Genomic DNA, 16739 nt, shown 5'->3' on the forward strand with positions numbered 1-16739 from the left:
AATGCTCTTACAAGGGCTAAAAGGTGAATATTCGGCTATCACGTTATGAGGAGTTTATTTTTCATACATATGTCCATCAATAAATGCACTCACATTTTAGAAGTGCCCTCAGCGGGCACCTGGTGTTTTCAGCAAAATGTAAAGCTACTTGGAAGTGCTGCTTTTCTGCTCCTGGAACCAGCATGTGCTTCAAATCCCAGATGTGATGACACTGGATGTGACGGACCATCATTAATCCCTGCCTTGCATGTGTGTGATGAATCCTATAAGTTACACGCTCAAGATAAACTCACAAATGGTATATGTATGCACATAAGTTAAGCAAATGGGGAAAAAAATTATGCTTTTTGTGCAAACATAAACCTTTTGTGTGTTTTATGTTAAGCAAGTACATTTATGGGTTTCAGAATGCACACAAGATAAAGCACACGGTGTACACACCGCTCCAAGCAACCCGCAGCTGAAATATATAAAGTGAATAGCCACTTGTCATTATAAGAAATGTACAGTCCATAAAGAGCACAGGTCCTCAATAGACCTTCTTCCTTGTGATATAAAAAATGTTTTCCCCATTTCATGCAAAATTTTCTTTTGGTAAAAGCATAACACCTACATAATTTTGCATGTCTATTAATATTAATGCTTGTTTGATATGGATTTGCAAATCCATGTAAATAACTGACACAATTTGTATTATACCATGTTTGCCAAAAAGTTCCAACATAGCTAACATTGGTAGCTAATATTTGACCAAGGCAAAGGTTCATCTAGTAAGTTTAAATTTGTTTTTCTTTTTTTTTACAGTTACACCATCTTCTGATCCAAACAATACTATAAAGTGTCCATGGGTACACATATGATACTTATATCACATAGGGACTTTTCAAGATATAACTTATGTGATTACATTTTTAAACTTGATTACACTCTAATATTCAGTATATAGGTTTGAATAATTTGTTTATGTTTTATATTGTATTTGCAAAAATAGTTGTGGCACTTATAAGGCCTGCATGTATAATGTAGCCCAGCAGCTGTAGTCTTTCCCAGATTTTGACATTTTTGTGCAGTCTGTTTTATATATTTATTTATTTAGATATCTATAAAGAAACTGGATAAAAAGAGAGAATTTTGCATTTGAAAATCATTTTCGAGATTCGTCCCTGCTTTTTATTTTTTAATCAACATAAATTGTACCCATAGACTCTATGGGTATTTTTTGTATCAGACGATGGAAAAACTGTAAAAAAAAACAGTAAACTTACTAGACAAACCTTTGCCTTGGTCAAATATTAGCTACAAATGTTAGCTATGTTGGATTTTTTGCCCAACATGCTATAATAACAATTGTGCCAGCTATTTATATGGATTTGCAAATCCATATCAAACAAGCATGAATGTTAATAGAAATGGAAAATTATCTAGGTGTTATGTTTTTACCAAAATAAAATGTTGCATAAAATGGGGAAAACATGTTTTTATATCACAGGGAAGAAGGTCTATTGAGGACCTGTGCTTTTTATGGATGTACACTTCTTATAATGACAAGTGGCTATCCACTTTATATATTTATTACACTGGTTCATAGCAGCAGATCACTCTCTTTTGCCTCTGTTCGTAGTTTTCAGAAAGGACAGATAATTTACTACTGAGTAATTTGTTGGAGTTGATTTATTGGACCACTTTTGAAAAGCTTTGTGTTCTGAAAACAAATGACCTTGGTCTATGTATTTGGTTAAAAAAGGACAAATTATTTTTGGAAAAAAGTAAAGATTGTATCTTGTACTGTGATGAAAACAAATGGTGTGACGGCCATTTTGTACTCATTTGTACAAGTCTGTTTTAAATCACAGGAAAAATTGCTACAAATCTTGAATGATATAAGAGCTATAACTTGTCCACTCAAAGAGAAAGCAATACTGGGTCTGAAATAGGATGCCATAAATAAAAGCTGTCTAATCTCATGATATTGCAGGGCACATATAATGGACCAAATAGGAATAATTATTCTGACAGTAAACTTGCACTCAGAATGAAGTCTATTTGTCAACGTTTAAATTGTTCCATTTATTACACTTGTCCTTAAAAGTAGCTCTTTTAACTTTTATATTTGGAAATGTATCATATAAGGACATGGTTAAATTTTAAATATTTTTACTTGTGTAAAAAATGTTCAGCCCTAACTACAGGTTACTAAACTGCCGGCACGCCACTAACTAACCTGCCTCTAGCTAACGTTCTCTCAATCATAACACTATATACGGCTGCTGTGTAAGCAGCCTTATATAGTATGGGACGTGGACTTAGCCCCCTGACCGATGATTGGCTAAAGTCACCCTGCCTTTGGCCAATCATGGCTCTCACAGCAGAGCGTGCTCTGATTGTCCAAAGCATGCAGGTCAGGTGCATGCACCAATCAGCAGTCTTCAATGCACTGCGATCTCGCAGAGCATTATGGGGCACTCTGTGGTGCTCAAATTTACCACGAATGCCCCATATGTTTTGTTAGTTTGTGAGCAAACAAACACCCAATGTTCCAGTACAACTTACGTTTGACTGGAACATTGGGGCCATCCCTACAAATTATGTGAGCAGACTGCAGTTCCTCTTTAACTGCAAGGAGAACACCTCTTTTCTTAGCAGCCATGGAGGATGTAAACACACAAGGGAAATTCTGCAATTTGTGCAATTTGGTGTACAGTCTCTGTGGAAGTGTGTCTCTTGGACTACTAGGACATCCGCCTTTTTCTGGAGTGCTTCTCACCACTAGTGTAGCGCTTAGCAGGGTGGTTTAGGCCCTGTGCATTCATTGAAAAGCATTTAAGTTCCATATTAAGCTTCTGAACTAATCATGAAATGGAGTATGTTTCCACACTACGGGTTGGTGGCGATGAGCTTGTCACAGAAGGTAACAACTCTGTGCCAGGTGGGTGAGTCATAGTAGTGGAGAACTGAAAATTGATGGAGGAAATAAGTGGAGTATGGCAAAACGAGGCATCTTGTAAGGCCCAGAGTAGAAGAGAAACTTGCATAGCAGATAGGACCACAAAAGGGTCCCATATTCCAATGTGGAACAAACAGCAACATAAAAAGGAAAAAAAAAGAGAAAAGTCAGTTTCATAAAAAGGAATGATTCCCAATAGGAATCACAAACAGTGTGGACTGCACTAAGGTAGGGGGTAACGAAGTACGAAGGAGTGTACTTGCATAGCAACTGGGGGAGAAGTTGTAACAATGATGGATTGTGTGGGTTACAGCAATCATCACATTGATCAGCAGTTTGATCATCGAGACCAAGGCAGAGGATGTAGACCCATCAGGAGAGGGTGATGTGTCCGGGAGTATATTTGCTTTAGGTAAGAATTTAAGCCCCTCATCAACGGTATCAATCTATGTGAAGCATCCTTGGTAGGACTCCAGGAATAATGTGAAAGGATAGTGCCATTGGTAAACCACTTTGTGGTTCAAAATGGCTTTGGTGATAGTCTCTAGGTTTCTGTGTCTGTGGATTGTGTATTGTAAGAGATCTGGGAGGAATTGTAGATTCTTGACTTTCTTAGGTAAGTGATCTGCACGCCTGACAACCAGCAGCAATTTTTCTTTCACTTGATAGAAGTGAATCCTGAGCAGTACATTAGAGGTGAGATGAGCAGGTTTTGGCAGCCTATGGATGTGACCGATAGTGAGGTCAGCCTCCGCCAAAGTTAACTTTGTCCCCCAGAGCTTGCACTTCAACTTTATGATAGTTTAGACAAGTCATAAAATCAGTGTTTAATGAAGCCCTGAGGTATAGCAACGTGTCTTTAAGCATTTTTTTATATATAGGCTGCCCAGATGTAGGGAATGCAGCAATGGAGATTATGAAGGGGCAAGTCATCGGGGGACTGAATTTGCATGACAGTCACCTCTTGAGCAGAGGAATCATCATAACAGTTATTCCCACAGTCTCTCCTGGGCTTTGATTTTGCTGGGCTTCTGAGTGTGGGAGAGTGAAATTCAGAGTCTTGGTGCTGGTCAGCAGTGTTAGAAGAACAGGCAGCTGCATTAGCAGAGATAGAGCCAGCAGGCGCTAGAGGTGCAGCATAGGTCTCCCGCCGCCATCTTGTGGGAGCCTCCACGCAGCGACCGGGAAGAACTCGGTCATCTTCTGTGGCTGCGAGGGCTCTCTGTTACATCTGGTCATGCCGCCAAGGATAGGAGGATGAACAGAGTCCTGTGGGTGCCTCGAAAGATTGGTAGTGGCCAGTAGTAGCCCATCCATTAGGGGCATAAGGCATCTCCACTCTATAAATGCTTTCGGCCCCATAATCTACATGCAGGGCAACGGACGTATGGATTCCAATGGGGTTTTTCTTTTTTGTTGAAGCACATGATTAGAGCCAGAGGCTCTCATAGGCTTCAAAAGAGGGTGGGCTCGGGCCGCAGAGTATTGTGGCCTGAGCCCACCCAGTTGTGTGACAATAGAAAATTAATATTCACTATTGTCACACTGATCCTACTCCTGGCCAATCATGAAGCAGGTCATGAGACCTATCACCCGATTGGCTGAAAAGACAGGTGATCCTATTGGATGCCTAGAAGGATGAGGGAGAAGAAGCACAGGGGAAGCCGACATGATGCAGAGGAGGAGGAGACGCAATCAAAGCCGCCGCCTGCTGCCTGTAGGAGTGCTGACCACCTTAACCTAAATGGGAGCCGAGCAGAGCTCTCAGCTCATGTGGCCATGTAGGGAGTCCTTCGCAACCACTGACATTACATGGCTCATCAACTGATCAAGGATTCCTGGCCATGTCAATTAAAGGGTCTAGTCATGTCATTGGTTGCTAAGGACATGCTATATGCAAGCACCTGCTGCTTCCTTAGGAACCATGGACAGCAGGAAGCTGTCATTCTTGTCCATGAATGACATACCTGTTTGGTGTTCAAACATTTGAACAGTGAAAGTTCAGTCCAAATATATATTTGGGCCACACACTCAGGTCATCTCTACTGGGAACCTCTTATTTATCAGCACTAGCACTACCATCACAAAAAGACATACAGTACCCTGCCAGCTTTTGTTTGTAAACAAACCAGCCAGGGATCACGTGCATGTGCTGAATAAATGCATTGCATATGATTTTACTTTTTTGTCCACATACACACGTTTATGTCCACCAAATCCTGACACTTACTTTCACATAGCACAGCCCTGTTTAGCATTTTTACTTACAGATAATTTTCCAAATCTCACCCTGTGACTGGATAGTGAAAAGAGAATCAGCGGGCTGATGACTTCATTTTCTCATTAGCCTGCTCTCTCCCCAGACTTTTTGCGCTGCTTTTCACCATTTTTTCAGAGCTTTGCTGTACAGTGGCTGGCAGTGGTTGGTACCAAGTCAAATGAAGGTACTTAGACTGATTTAATTTAAAAAAATAAATAATTTAATTACGTACTTATAATTGCATACAGTAGCTGCTATAATTTGTGTTTAATGTAGTTCTGGTTTAAAAAATGTGAATAGTAAGGATTTATAGGTGTGTTATATTTTACTTGTGTCTTACAAATTAATTAAATATGCTTAAGTATCTTATAAGCTTACAACAATATTGCCCTAAGAAACAATTATAGAATTGTAATTTCCCAGCATCTATCTAATGTATATGATAGTGACTCTTCACCCAACAGTGATAAACTGTAAAAGTCTGAAAAATGCTGCAGTATATATTTAATGCATCCCATAATGAAGATCACACAAGGAGGTTGCTTGTGGCCATTCTCATTAATATACTTATTTTTTTTCTTTTATACAAGTTATGTAATTGTGCTGCAGGTAAATAGGTCAAATATAACTGCTGGTGTTTTCAAGATACAGTTTAAAATCCAGTTAACACTTTCAGTTAGTTAAACTACTCAAGTTGAATAAAAAAAATGATAAGATGAATCATGGTTGGATTATGAAAAATTAAAGTAGAGAGTCTCTAAAGTGAAATTAATACTAGTAAGATTGTGTCAATACTTATTTGATGTAATGATAGTAAAATTGCAAGCTGATTATAAATAATTTTCGGTTCAGGAATGCTTGGTATTGTCTATGAAAGAGTAGAAATAAGAGTGATAAAGTATGAAAGAAAGTGTTTCAGTTGAATTTTGTTCCAATTAGAAGCAGTGCTAAAGTTAGTGGAGAGGTGTTCCACATATCTTACATGAATGACCCCAAAAGGCTTAAAGCTGTGTCGCTAAATAAATAAGAAGAAATTAGCGGGTGTAAAACAAGAATCTTTAGTCTGTTGTTGAACAAAACCACCAGGAGAATCTTCACATCCAATACACTTCCAGCTCTGTTGGATGCCTGGATGTCTGTGATTGCTCTGTCCGTCCCCTAAGTCACTACAGAACACAGTAGTGACATAGGACTGGCAGTAGGAACTACTAAGTGTGACAGGGGACACAGGATTCCAAATATTCAAAAGTGTTCCAAATTCAGCAACAGAGCAAATATTCTACAGATGGCATTGTGTAGGGTAACTTTAAATTGTCTTATTTTACAGAAGGTTTTTTTGTTTTTTATTTCAGCAAAAGAGTCACATAAAAATATGAACTGTTATCTGTCCAATAGTGAAGAAGTCTTGGAACAGGTGCAGAAAATACTGCAAAGATTAAAACTCTGCTATGCCCATTCATAAAGTGATACAATTAAAGGGGTTGTAAAGGTAAAAAAATGTTTCCTAAATAGCTTCCTTTACCTTGGTGCAGTCCTCCTTCACTTACCTCATCCTTTGATTCTGCTTTTAAATGTCCTTATTTCTTCTGAGAAATTCTCACTTTCTGTTCTTCTGTCACACAGTAATGTGACACTTTCTCCCTGGTGTGGAGAAAGTCTCTTGAGGGGGGAGGGGGCAAGCAGGAGTGTCAGGATGCCCACTAACACACAGCTCATATCTCTATCTGCAAAGTAGAGAGTGTCCTGACACGCCTGCTCGCCCCCTCCCCCCCTCAAGAGGCTTTCTCCACACCAGGGAGAAAGCCTCACATTTCGGTGTGTAGTTACAGACAGAAGAACAGAAAGTGAGGATTTCTCAGAAGAAATAAGGACATTTAAAAGAAAAATCGAAGGATGAGGTAAGTGAAGGAGGACTGCACTAAGGTCAAGGATGCTATTTAGGGAAAAAAAAAATTACCTTTACAACCCTTTTAAAACTGTGATTTGGGATAAAATTTTGGCTTAACACAAAGTTTATAATTTTTTTCACAAAATCAGTTATACTAATTTCCAGCAAAATGTCTTGCAGGACCACCCAGATCAAATTACTCAAACCTTTCTTAATTTTTATGACACTTGGGGCCTGATTCCCAAAAAAGCTGCCTAACTTAACTTTCAGCAGTTAAGTTACACTGACTTAAAATCTCTACCTAAGTGCCTGATCCACAAAGCACTTACCTAGAAATTTCAGGCCGTGTAACTTAAGTGCCTCCGTCGCAAGGCGGTCCTCCTCTCCGGGGGGGCGTTTAAAATTTAAATGAGGCGCGCTCCCGCGCCGGCCGTGCTGCGCTTGCGTGTGACGTAATTTTCCCGACGTGCAGCGCGCGAACGTAATTGACGCCGGGCTTTGTGGATTGCGACGGGACACTAAAGTTGCGACGGGTGAAAAAAAATATACGCGCCGGGAAAACAAATAATTATAAAAAAAAATGACAGCGTCGCTCGGCATGCATTCCTGAGAGGGAGAACTCCATGCCAATTTTCAAAGAAAAAAACGGCATGGGTTCCCCCCCCAGGAGCATACCAGGCCCTTAGGTCTGGTATGGGTTGTAAGGAGACCCCCCCTATGCCGAAAAATCGACGTAGGGGGTCCCCCTACAATCCATACCAGACCCGTATCCAAAGCACGCTACCCGGCCGGTCAGGAAAGGGAGTGGGGACGAGCGAGCGCCCCCCCCCCCTCCTGAGCCGTGCCAGGCCGCATGCCCTCAACATGGGGGGGGTTGGGTGCTCTGGGGCAGGGGGGCGCACTGCGGGCCCCCCCACCCCAGAGCACCCTGTCCCCATGTTGATGAGGACAGGACCTCTTCCCGACAACCCTTGCCGTTGGTTGTCGGGGTCTGCGGGCGGGGGCTTATCGGAATCTGGGAGTCCCCTCAAATAAGGGGGCCCCCAGATACCGGCCCCCCACCCTAAGTGAATGGATATGGGGTACATCGTACCCCTACCCATTCACCTGGAGGCAAAAAGTAAAAGTTATTAAACACACAACACAAGGGTTTTTAAAATAATTTATTAGTCTGCTCCGGAGGCCCCCCCTGTCTTCTTTATTAGCTCTAATACCAGGGGGGCTTCTTCTTCCGCTCTCCGGGGGTCTTCTCTGCTCTCCGGGGGGGTTTCTTCTTCCGCACTCTGGGGGGGGGTCTTCTCCGCTCTCCGGGGTCTTCTTCTCTCTTCGCCGCTCTCCGCTGTTGACTCGGCGAACCCCGGTTCTTCTGCAGCTGTCCGGTGCCTTCTTCTTCAGTGCTGGCTGCCTGCTATCTTCGTGTGTTAGCTCAATTACTAGCAGGCAGCCAGCGCGGTCGTCTGTGACGTCACCTTCTTCTCTTCTGTTCTTCTCCCCTCTTCCGATGTTGACTCGTCGCCTCTTGTCACTGCAATGATGGAAGCGCGCCTTGCATCCCATTTATATAGGCATCACCGTCCCATCATGCTCCGGCAGGTACCCACGTGGTGGGTGCCTACCCACGTGCACCCACCACGTGGGTACCTACCGGAGCATGATGGGACGGTGATGCCTATATAAATGTGATGCAAGGCGCGCTTCCATCATTGCAGTGACAAGAGACGACGTGTCAACATCGGAAGAAGGGAAGAGAAGAACCTGACGTCACAGAAGACCGCGCTGGCTGCCTGTTAGTAATTGAGCTAACACACGAAGATAGCAGGCAGCCAGCGCTGAAGGAGAAGGCACCGGACAGCTGGAGAAGAACCGGGGTTCGCCGAGTCAACAGCGGAGAGCGGCGAAGAGAGAAGACCCCCCCGGAGAGCGGAGAAGACCCCCCCGGAGAGCGGAAGAAGAAACCCCCCCGGAGAGCGGAGAAGACCCCCGGAGAGCGGAAGAAGAAGCCCCCCCTGGTATTAGAGCTAATAAAGAAGACAGGGGGGCCTCCGGAGCAGACTAATAAATTATTTTAAAAACCCTTGTGTTGTGTGTTTAATAACTTTTACTTTTTGCCTCCAGGTGAATGGGTAGGGGTACGATGTACCCCATATCCATTCACTTAGGGTGGGGGGCCGGTATCTGGGGGCCCCCTTATTTGAGGGGACTCCCAGATTCCGATAAGCCCCCGCCCGCAGACCCCGACAACCAACGGCAAGGGTTGTCGGGAAGAGGTCCTGTCCTCATCAACATGGGGACAGGGTGCTCTGGGGTGGGGGGGCCCGCAGTGCGCCCCCCTGCCCCAGAGCACCCAACCCCCCCATGTTGAGGGCATGCGGCCTGGCACGGCTCAGGAGGGGGGGGCGCTCGCTCGTCCCCACTCCCTTCCTGACCGGCCGGGTAGCGTGCTTTGGATACGGGTCTGGTATGGATTGTAGGGGGACCCCCTATGTCGAATTTTCGGCGTAGGGGGGGGTCTCCTTACAACCCATACCAGACCTAAGGGCCTGGTATGCTCCTGGGGGGGAACCCATGCCGGTTTTGAATTTAAAAATTGCTGTGGAGTTCTCCCTCAGGAATGCATACCAAATGCCGTCGCTTAAATGGGCCTTTACAAGGTGTGACTAATTTTCCACATTGTTAAACCAGCCCTAGTTTTGCGCAAGCAAAATCGGAACTTACGCAGAAATCACAGTGCTGAAAAGCGTTGTGGATCTGCTTAAGTCCTCATTTGCATACTCAAAGCTGCATTTCAATGAGAAATGCCCCCAGCGGCGGATGCGGTACTGCATCCTAAGATCTGACCGTGTAAGTGTCTTACACATGTCAGATTTTCTGCCTAACTTTGGAAAAAGCCTTTTGAGGATCGTTTCCAAAGTTAGGCATAGGCTGAACAGCAGTTCCGCCTGCGTATCTCTTTTGGGAATCAGGCCCTGTATTTCCAATTTTAGGTATCCCACGTGGAAATAGAACTAGCTTAATACCTAGAGAATATTGAGATACCCAACTTAACTTCACAATATGCTTGCCAATGTGACTTCCCTATTACTTAGAAGGAAATTAGTGAGGCTATTAGAATGTTTTCCCTAAATAAAACACTGGGCCTGGATGGGTATACAGTTGAATTGTATATTACCTTTAAAGATCAATACAAAGTGGCGTGATCTCGGCATGGCGGCGTAAATAAGCACATATAGAGAGCTCCAGGCCAGCGGCTCCCCTGCAGCTAATTACCGCTACTATACCCCATATTACCGGTGCCCAGCAGGTCCCTTGAATGCCCAGGAAGATTGACCGACATCCCGCAGCCTCGGCTGGAACCCTGGATCGCTATCTGTGACCACAAAAGCCGGCGGCCTCCACGCTGGCGGCTTCCAAGATGGCGCTGACCTGTTCTGCAGCCTCAGACACAGCAGGGGACTCCACAGTGTCTGGTCCCTCATGGCAGCGGCCAGATAATTACACCATGCCACCCTTCTCACCCCCAGTGATCTCTCTCCCTGCCTTCCCAAATTGCTGGCAGTCTCCACAGAGACGGGGAGCTTATCGTAATCTGGAAGTCCCCTTTAACAAGGGGGCCCCCAGATCCCAACCCCCACCCTATGTGAATGAGTATGAGGTATATTCACCTAAAAAAAGTTTCAAAAACAAAACACAGTACACAGGTTTTTAAAGTAATTTATTAGGCAGCTCTGGGGTCTCTTCTGACTTCTTCTCCCCTCTCCAGCTCTTCTCCCTCTTCTAGCGGCATCTTCTGCCTCCACTGATGTCTTCTGCCCCTGTCGGTTCTTCTCCCTTCTCCGGGTCTTCTCTGCTTTCTGCTGATGTCTTCAGGCCCTATCTGGTTCTTCTCCCTCTGTCAGCTGTCTTCTGCCTCTGCCAGGTCTTCTCCACTGTTTTCTCCCTCTGTTTGTCTTCCGATGTTTACTCAAAGCTCTATCCCGCTCTAATGCTGGGTGTGCGGTGTGCCACTACTTATAGTGGCATGGGGTGGGGTCACCGGAGACCCGTCCCTTATGACATCACCACCATGGACATGATGGGCGGTGATGTCATAAGGGGCGGGTCTCCAGATGACATCACCCAGTGACCCCCGCCCCATGCACTTTATTCATCATTAATACCTCCTAAAAAAATTATTGTTTAAAAAGAAATGCATTGATACATGTCTCCCAGGGCAATACCCAGACTCCCATACCTCTTTTTGGCTAATTACTTGCATATAAACCTTCAAAAGGGGCACTTTTGATTCCTCCTGTTCAGCTCCCATAGACTTTAATGGGGTTCGCCGTTCAGATTAGAACTTTCCCCCTGTTCGGGTTAGAACTTTTGCCCTAACCGAACAGGGGGGGTTGTTTGGCTCATCTCTATTCCTGACTATTACACTAGCCAAATGACAGCTCTCGAACTGTTGTCAGCTATATAAATGAAGGGGCTGGGATAGTGTTGACACTATTGCCCAAATATGACCATGTGGCCATATTTAGACAACAATATAAGTCGCTCCATCCCTCGTCCATTTGCTTACGTGGACAATGATAGGCCAGATGAAATCAGTGATTGGTAATGATGCTATGAGAGCAAGCAGATGCTGCTTCCACAGCAACCATTGACTGCTGGAGGCTGTTACATTTACCCATGATAAATGTCATAAACATTCAGGGGCAGATCCACGTACATCCGCGGTTTTCTTGCATTGGGCGTAGCGTATCTAAGATACACTACGCCGCTGTAACTTGCTTTTTTTTTTTAATCCTCAAAGAATTTGCGCCGTAAGTTACAGGGGCGTAGTGTATCTTTGGCGGCGTAAGGGCGCGCAATTCAAATGGATGTGATGGCGGCGTGTTTTATGTAAATACGCTGTGACCCGACGTAAAAGACGTTTATTTTGAGCAGCGCATGCGCCATTCTTGGGGGTATCCCAGTGCGCATACTCAAAATTAAACCGGAACAAGCCAATGTTTACGACGGTGACGTCATTCTACGCAAATCCCTATTCGCGAACGACTTATGCAAACGACGTAAAAAATTCAAAATTCGACACGGGAACGACGGCCATACTTAACATTGAGTACGCCTCATAATAGCAGGGGTAACTATACGCCAGAAAAAGCCGAACGCAAACGACGTAAAAAAATGCGCCGACCATCAGATCGAAATCCGTGTGGAATACATCCGCGGTGACGTGTCGCACCGTCACCGCGACGATGACGCGGCGACGTGCGCGACGCTGGAAGGTAACTACTTCCACGCATGCGTCGAATCATTACGACGCATGCGAGGAATGGGACCGGACGGATTGATCCGGTGAGTCTGTACAGACGACCGGATCAATCCACTGGACACGATTCAAGCGGATAGATTTCTTAGCATGCTAAGAAATTTCTATCCGGTTAAAATCGATCGGCTGGACGAATCTCCGCGGAAAAATATCCGCTAGGCCGTACAGACGACCGGATTTGTCCGCTGGAACTGATCCGCGGATCAATCCCAGCGGAAATACTGTAGATCCAATATTTGTTCCTTGGACCCACACACAACAGTAAGCGTTGATCCTAACCTAAAATGTGTACATAAATGTTGGTAGTTAGGAATTGTAGTTCCCCCTATGAATACAAAAAATCCCACTAGATGGCGCTACACCATGTAACAGTACCACACAACGTGTTGTGTTGGGAAAAAAACAAAAAAACCTCCGTGCAGCTGTAAACCACTTGGAAACATGGGAAATAGACAAAAAACAAAAAGTACAGCACACAGTGGTCAAGTAAATGTCACTTTATAGTCTGTAAATGTAAAAGCACGAAACAAATGAACATGCTGCTATTTTTTGTTCATGTTCATTTGTTTCTTGCTTTTACATTTACAGATTATAAGGCTCCCCTATGAACCTATATCAAAAATAATTTACCTTCCTTGACAAAAAAGTTTATTTCCCTACTTGGTCTAAATTACCTTTAAGGCTAATGGGGAAAATGAATCCCTTTAAGTTGTTCTTTTTACTCTGCTTTCTATACATGTTAATACATGTGCCAGTTTAAATCCCCAAAAAATAAAAGGTTAAGAATTTAAATCTATCCTCTCCTCTTTTTTGCGGCCCAAATCCCCCTAGTATCTACTTTGAGACACTCTAACAACACACAGAGACTGGATTCATGGCTCTCCCAAATCTACAACTACTGTATATTTATTTTCTGGCCAGCTGACCTATATACACTGGCGGCTGTTTCCAAACTTAAACAATGTTGCAGAGGCTACTGAGGTAGCTCTTATGCACTCCTACAAAACACTGATTTACCTCCTATATAGAAATGGATCACAGCTGAAGCTGTCATTCAAAAATGTTAACATGTGTTAGGATATAATTACTGACTCACAATTGATCATGCCTCTAAATAAACCCTTAGACTGGGTTCTGTAAGGTACATGTAGGTATGTAGTGCCCGAAGTGGAGCATGTGTGCTGAGGATTCAGGTGAAAACATAGTCAGGCATGTCAGGTCGGCAATGAATCAGGCAAACTGGTACACAATCGAAATCCAGAGTGGTCAGGCAGACAGAGGTCAAACAAGAGCTGGGGGTGAAGAACAAAACATCAGGCTAGAGAGTGGTCAAGAATTCAGGCAGAAGTTCATACACAGTAATCAGTCAAAAAGCTATCAATACACCCATGGAGCTAGTCCACACAAACAGGCACTGAGTAACAGGAAATGATGCTATTCATGAGCTGCTTGGTTGTACATTGTCCGTAGATGGCAGCAGCTGGGGCTAGTGAGTCCAAGGCAATGCATCAGGCTGGGAAAACATTGCGACAACTCCCGTGGCACAACAAGTAAGGCTGCAGTTGTGGAACCAGGAACATCCTGGTTCAATGACACCCATGTATATGACATGGTCCCCTCTAAAGTAGACCCCCCCCGGAGGCCTAGCAGGGCTTAGCGGGAAAGGAGGCATGGAAGTCTTGAATAAGAGCAGGGACATGAAAATATTTGTCTGGAACCCAGGAACGGTCTGAGACTGGATATCGTTCCCAATGAACCAGATACTGTAGACCACAACCCCGCTTTCTAGAATCCAGAATCTTAGAGAATTCAAACTCACGTTGTCCATCAACAAGAACAGGAGGAGGTAGCTGTTGAGTTCTGAAGTAACAATTGAAAATTGCTTTTTTAAGGAGAGAAACATGGAACACAGCATGTATCCGGAGAGAGGAGGGCAATTTCAACTGATAGGAGACTGGCTCGACTGGAGCAATTATTCTGTAAGGACCATTGAATTGAGTACCTAATTTGGTAGAGGGTTGTTTCAGTCTCATGTATTTGGTAGACAGACAAAATCTGTCCCCCAATGCATAGGGAGGTATATGGCATCTTCGTCTGTTAGAGAAAAGCGCATATTTGTCTGCTGACTTCCATAGCAATAAGCAAATCTTTTTCCAGTGTAAGCGAATGCTTTTTACCCGCTGATCTGCTGCTGGTACACCGAAAGAAGGTTGAAGTAGGGGAAAAGTTTGAGGGTGATAGCCTAAGGCTGCATAGAATGCCGTGATATGAAGAGCACTGTGCCAACAGGAGTTAATGGCGAATTCAGCCAAAGGCAAATGCTCAGACCAATTGGAGTGTAACGAGTTGACATGAAGTCGAATATAGGTTTCAAGGGTCTGGTTCATGCGTTCGGTTGCACCATCTGTTTGTGGGTGATGTGAGGTAGAGAGTGAGAGCGTTGCTCCCAGTTTCTTACAAAACACTCTCCAGAATCTGGAAACAAACTGGGATCCACGGTCTGAAACGACATTGGTTGGTATGCCATGATGTTTCACAATATGGGAAAGGAAGAGGGTAGACAATGCTTATGCTGTAGGTAATCCAGGGAGAGATACAAAATTAGACTTTTTGGAAAAGTGATCCACTATGACCAATATAGCAGTCATGCCATCAGATTTGGGTAACTCAATAATGAAGTCCATAATCAAATGGATCCAAGGCTGACAAGGTGCAGCTATATCATTTCCTTATTATATACATTTCCTGTTCTTAGGAACTGACAATAGGTTGCTTGCTAATTGCAGACATTATTTAAATTAATTCGATTCAACAGGCTTAAATGCAAAATTGCCACTAACTTTCAGTTTGAGATTTCACATCACTGACAAAAGTAAATGTAACTTTCTAGTTATGTATAAAAAGTACAGGAAATATCAGGTATCTGTAGATCCCATTACTGAAGCTCCAAGGTCTTTCCTATTAAATGGAAAATTAGTTGGACACACTTATGCACAGATTTAGTGTCTGTCAAGCTGGCTATTAACTGTACTTTATTTTTTAAACTCAACTTCATTGTTTGGAGAGACAAGATATTTATTTATTGCCTTTATGCAGATTCTACTTCCTGTCTTATTAAAACTAAAGGCATTTACTCTCATAAATAAAGTTGTTTAATATGAAGCAGAATGTTAAGATAATTTATAGGTGTTATCCTTTTACAATGTTACCGTTTTGTTATTGGTGTAAATTCAACAATTTTATCACTGGATGTGCTGCTCCATGTAATTCAAAACTCATAAAAATGCTCCTTTCTCATATTTCTGAGCAACAACTTCTCCTTTCTCTTTTAAAATATGAATAAATCAATCTAGACTAGGCAGAAGAATGTTATTTGTTAAAAGTATAAATACTCAAAAAAAGGGACTGCATTTTACCTATGTTGAATGTGAATTGTATTATGTTCTCCAGTGGATCTCTAATTGTGTTATTTAGATTACAGCAATCTGATGGTTGTTGGTTTTTATGCCATTTATGCTATATTTCTTATTAATAGGTGACACTTTATCTACTGGATTGAAAGACCTATCCAACATTTTAAGAGAAATTACACAGCTATTCCAGTCTAATGAGATGCGTCCAGCTAATGATCCAAAAGAGAGAGATCCAGTCAGAGTAAGAATGTTGAATGATATTCTTCAGAATATAGAAAAAAACTTCCTCATTAGTTCCTCACCACCAGGATTCTCCAGGTAAATGTAACGTGCATTTATTCTGTCATTGAGATGAGAAACATAATGAGCAAAAATGATTATTAGATTTACTGAGTTTAATATGGAATGAAAAAATAGGTCAGGAAAAATTACAATAATTGATGAAAAACTTTTGGGGTTGACGAGGATTATAAACCTATTTATATTCAAAATTGTAGTTAATAACTTCAGTTTTACCAAACCAGTAATTATGTTTTCAAACTACAATTATTCCAATTTGCTCAATATATACTTATTTTTTTTCCTGCCTCAGGAATTATTTTCTGACAAATATTGAGATAGTCAGTCGCATTTGGCAATGTTACCATGGAACACCAAGCTCTCGACAGAAGTTTTTAAGGGCCACCAAACTGCCATGTCTGTGGGCAAGCAGTGCAGACCCCTACAATATGCTGTACTTTAGAAACTCAGCACATAAAATATTGGCTTGTGAGCATTTCTCAGTAACAAAGTCTTATTTGCTATATTTGAAAGCATATGCATTTTAATATAATCAGATTTTTATAGAACACCATTTTTAAAAGATCATCTATTTTGCATTGTAATAGTGCAGGTAGGTAGGTGGACCCTTAAGTGATGGT

General features: G+C 42.9%; 1 protein-coding gene across 1 annotated transcript in view; it reads left to right on the forward strand.

The window, feature by feature from the left end:
• The window catches only part of NAALADL2 (N-acetylated alpha-linked acidic dipeptidase like 2), a 1143792-nt gene that overhangs the window by 1105211 nt on the left and 21842 nt on the right, over positions 1-16739 (forward strand). Inside the window, exon 13 of the mRNA XM_040349390.1 lies at positions 15942-16137. Coding sequence (XP_040205324.1) covers positions 15942-16137 — 196 coding nt within the window. The remainder of the gene's footprint in view (positions 1-15941; positions 16138-16739) is intronic.

This window comes from Rana temporaria, chromosome 4, assembly GCF_905171775.1.
Source record: "Rana temporaria chromosome 4, aRanTem1.1, whole genome shotgun sequence".
Classification (NCBI taxonomy): domain Eukaryota; kingdom Metazoa; phylum Chordata; class Amphibia; order Anura; family Ranidae; genus Rana; species Rana temporaria.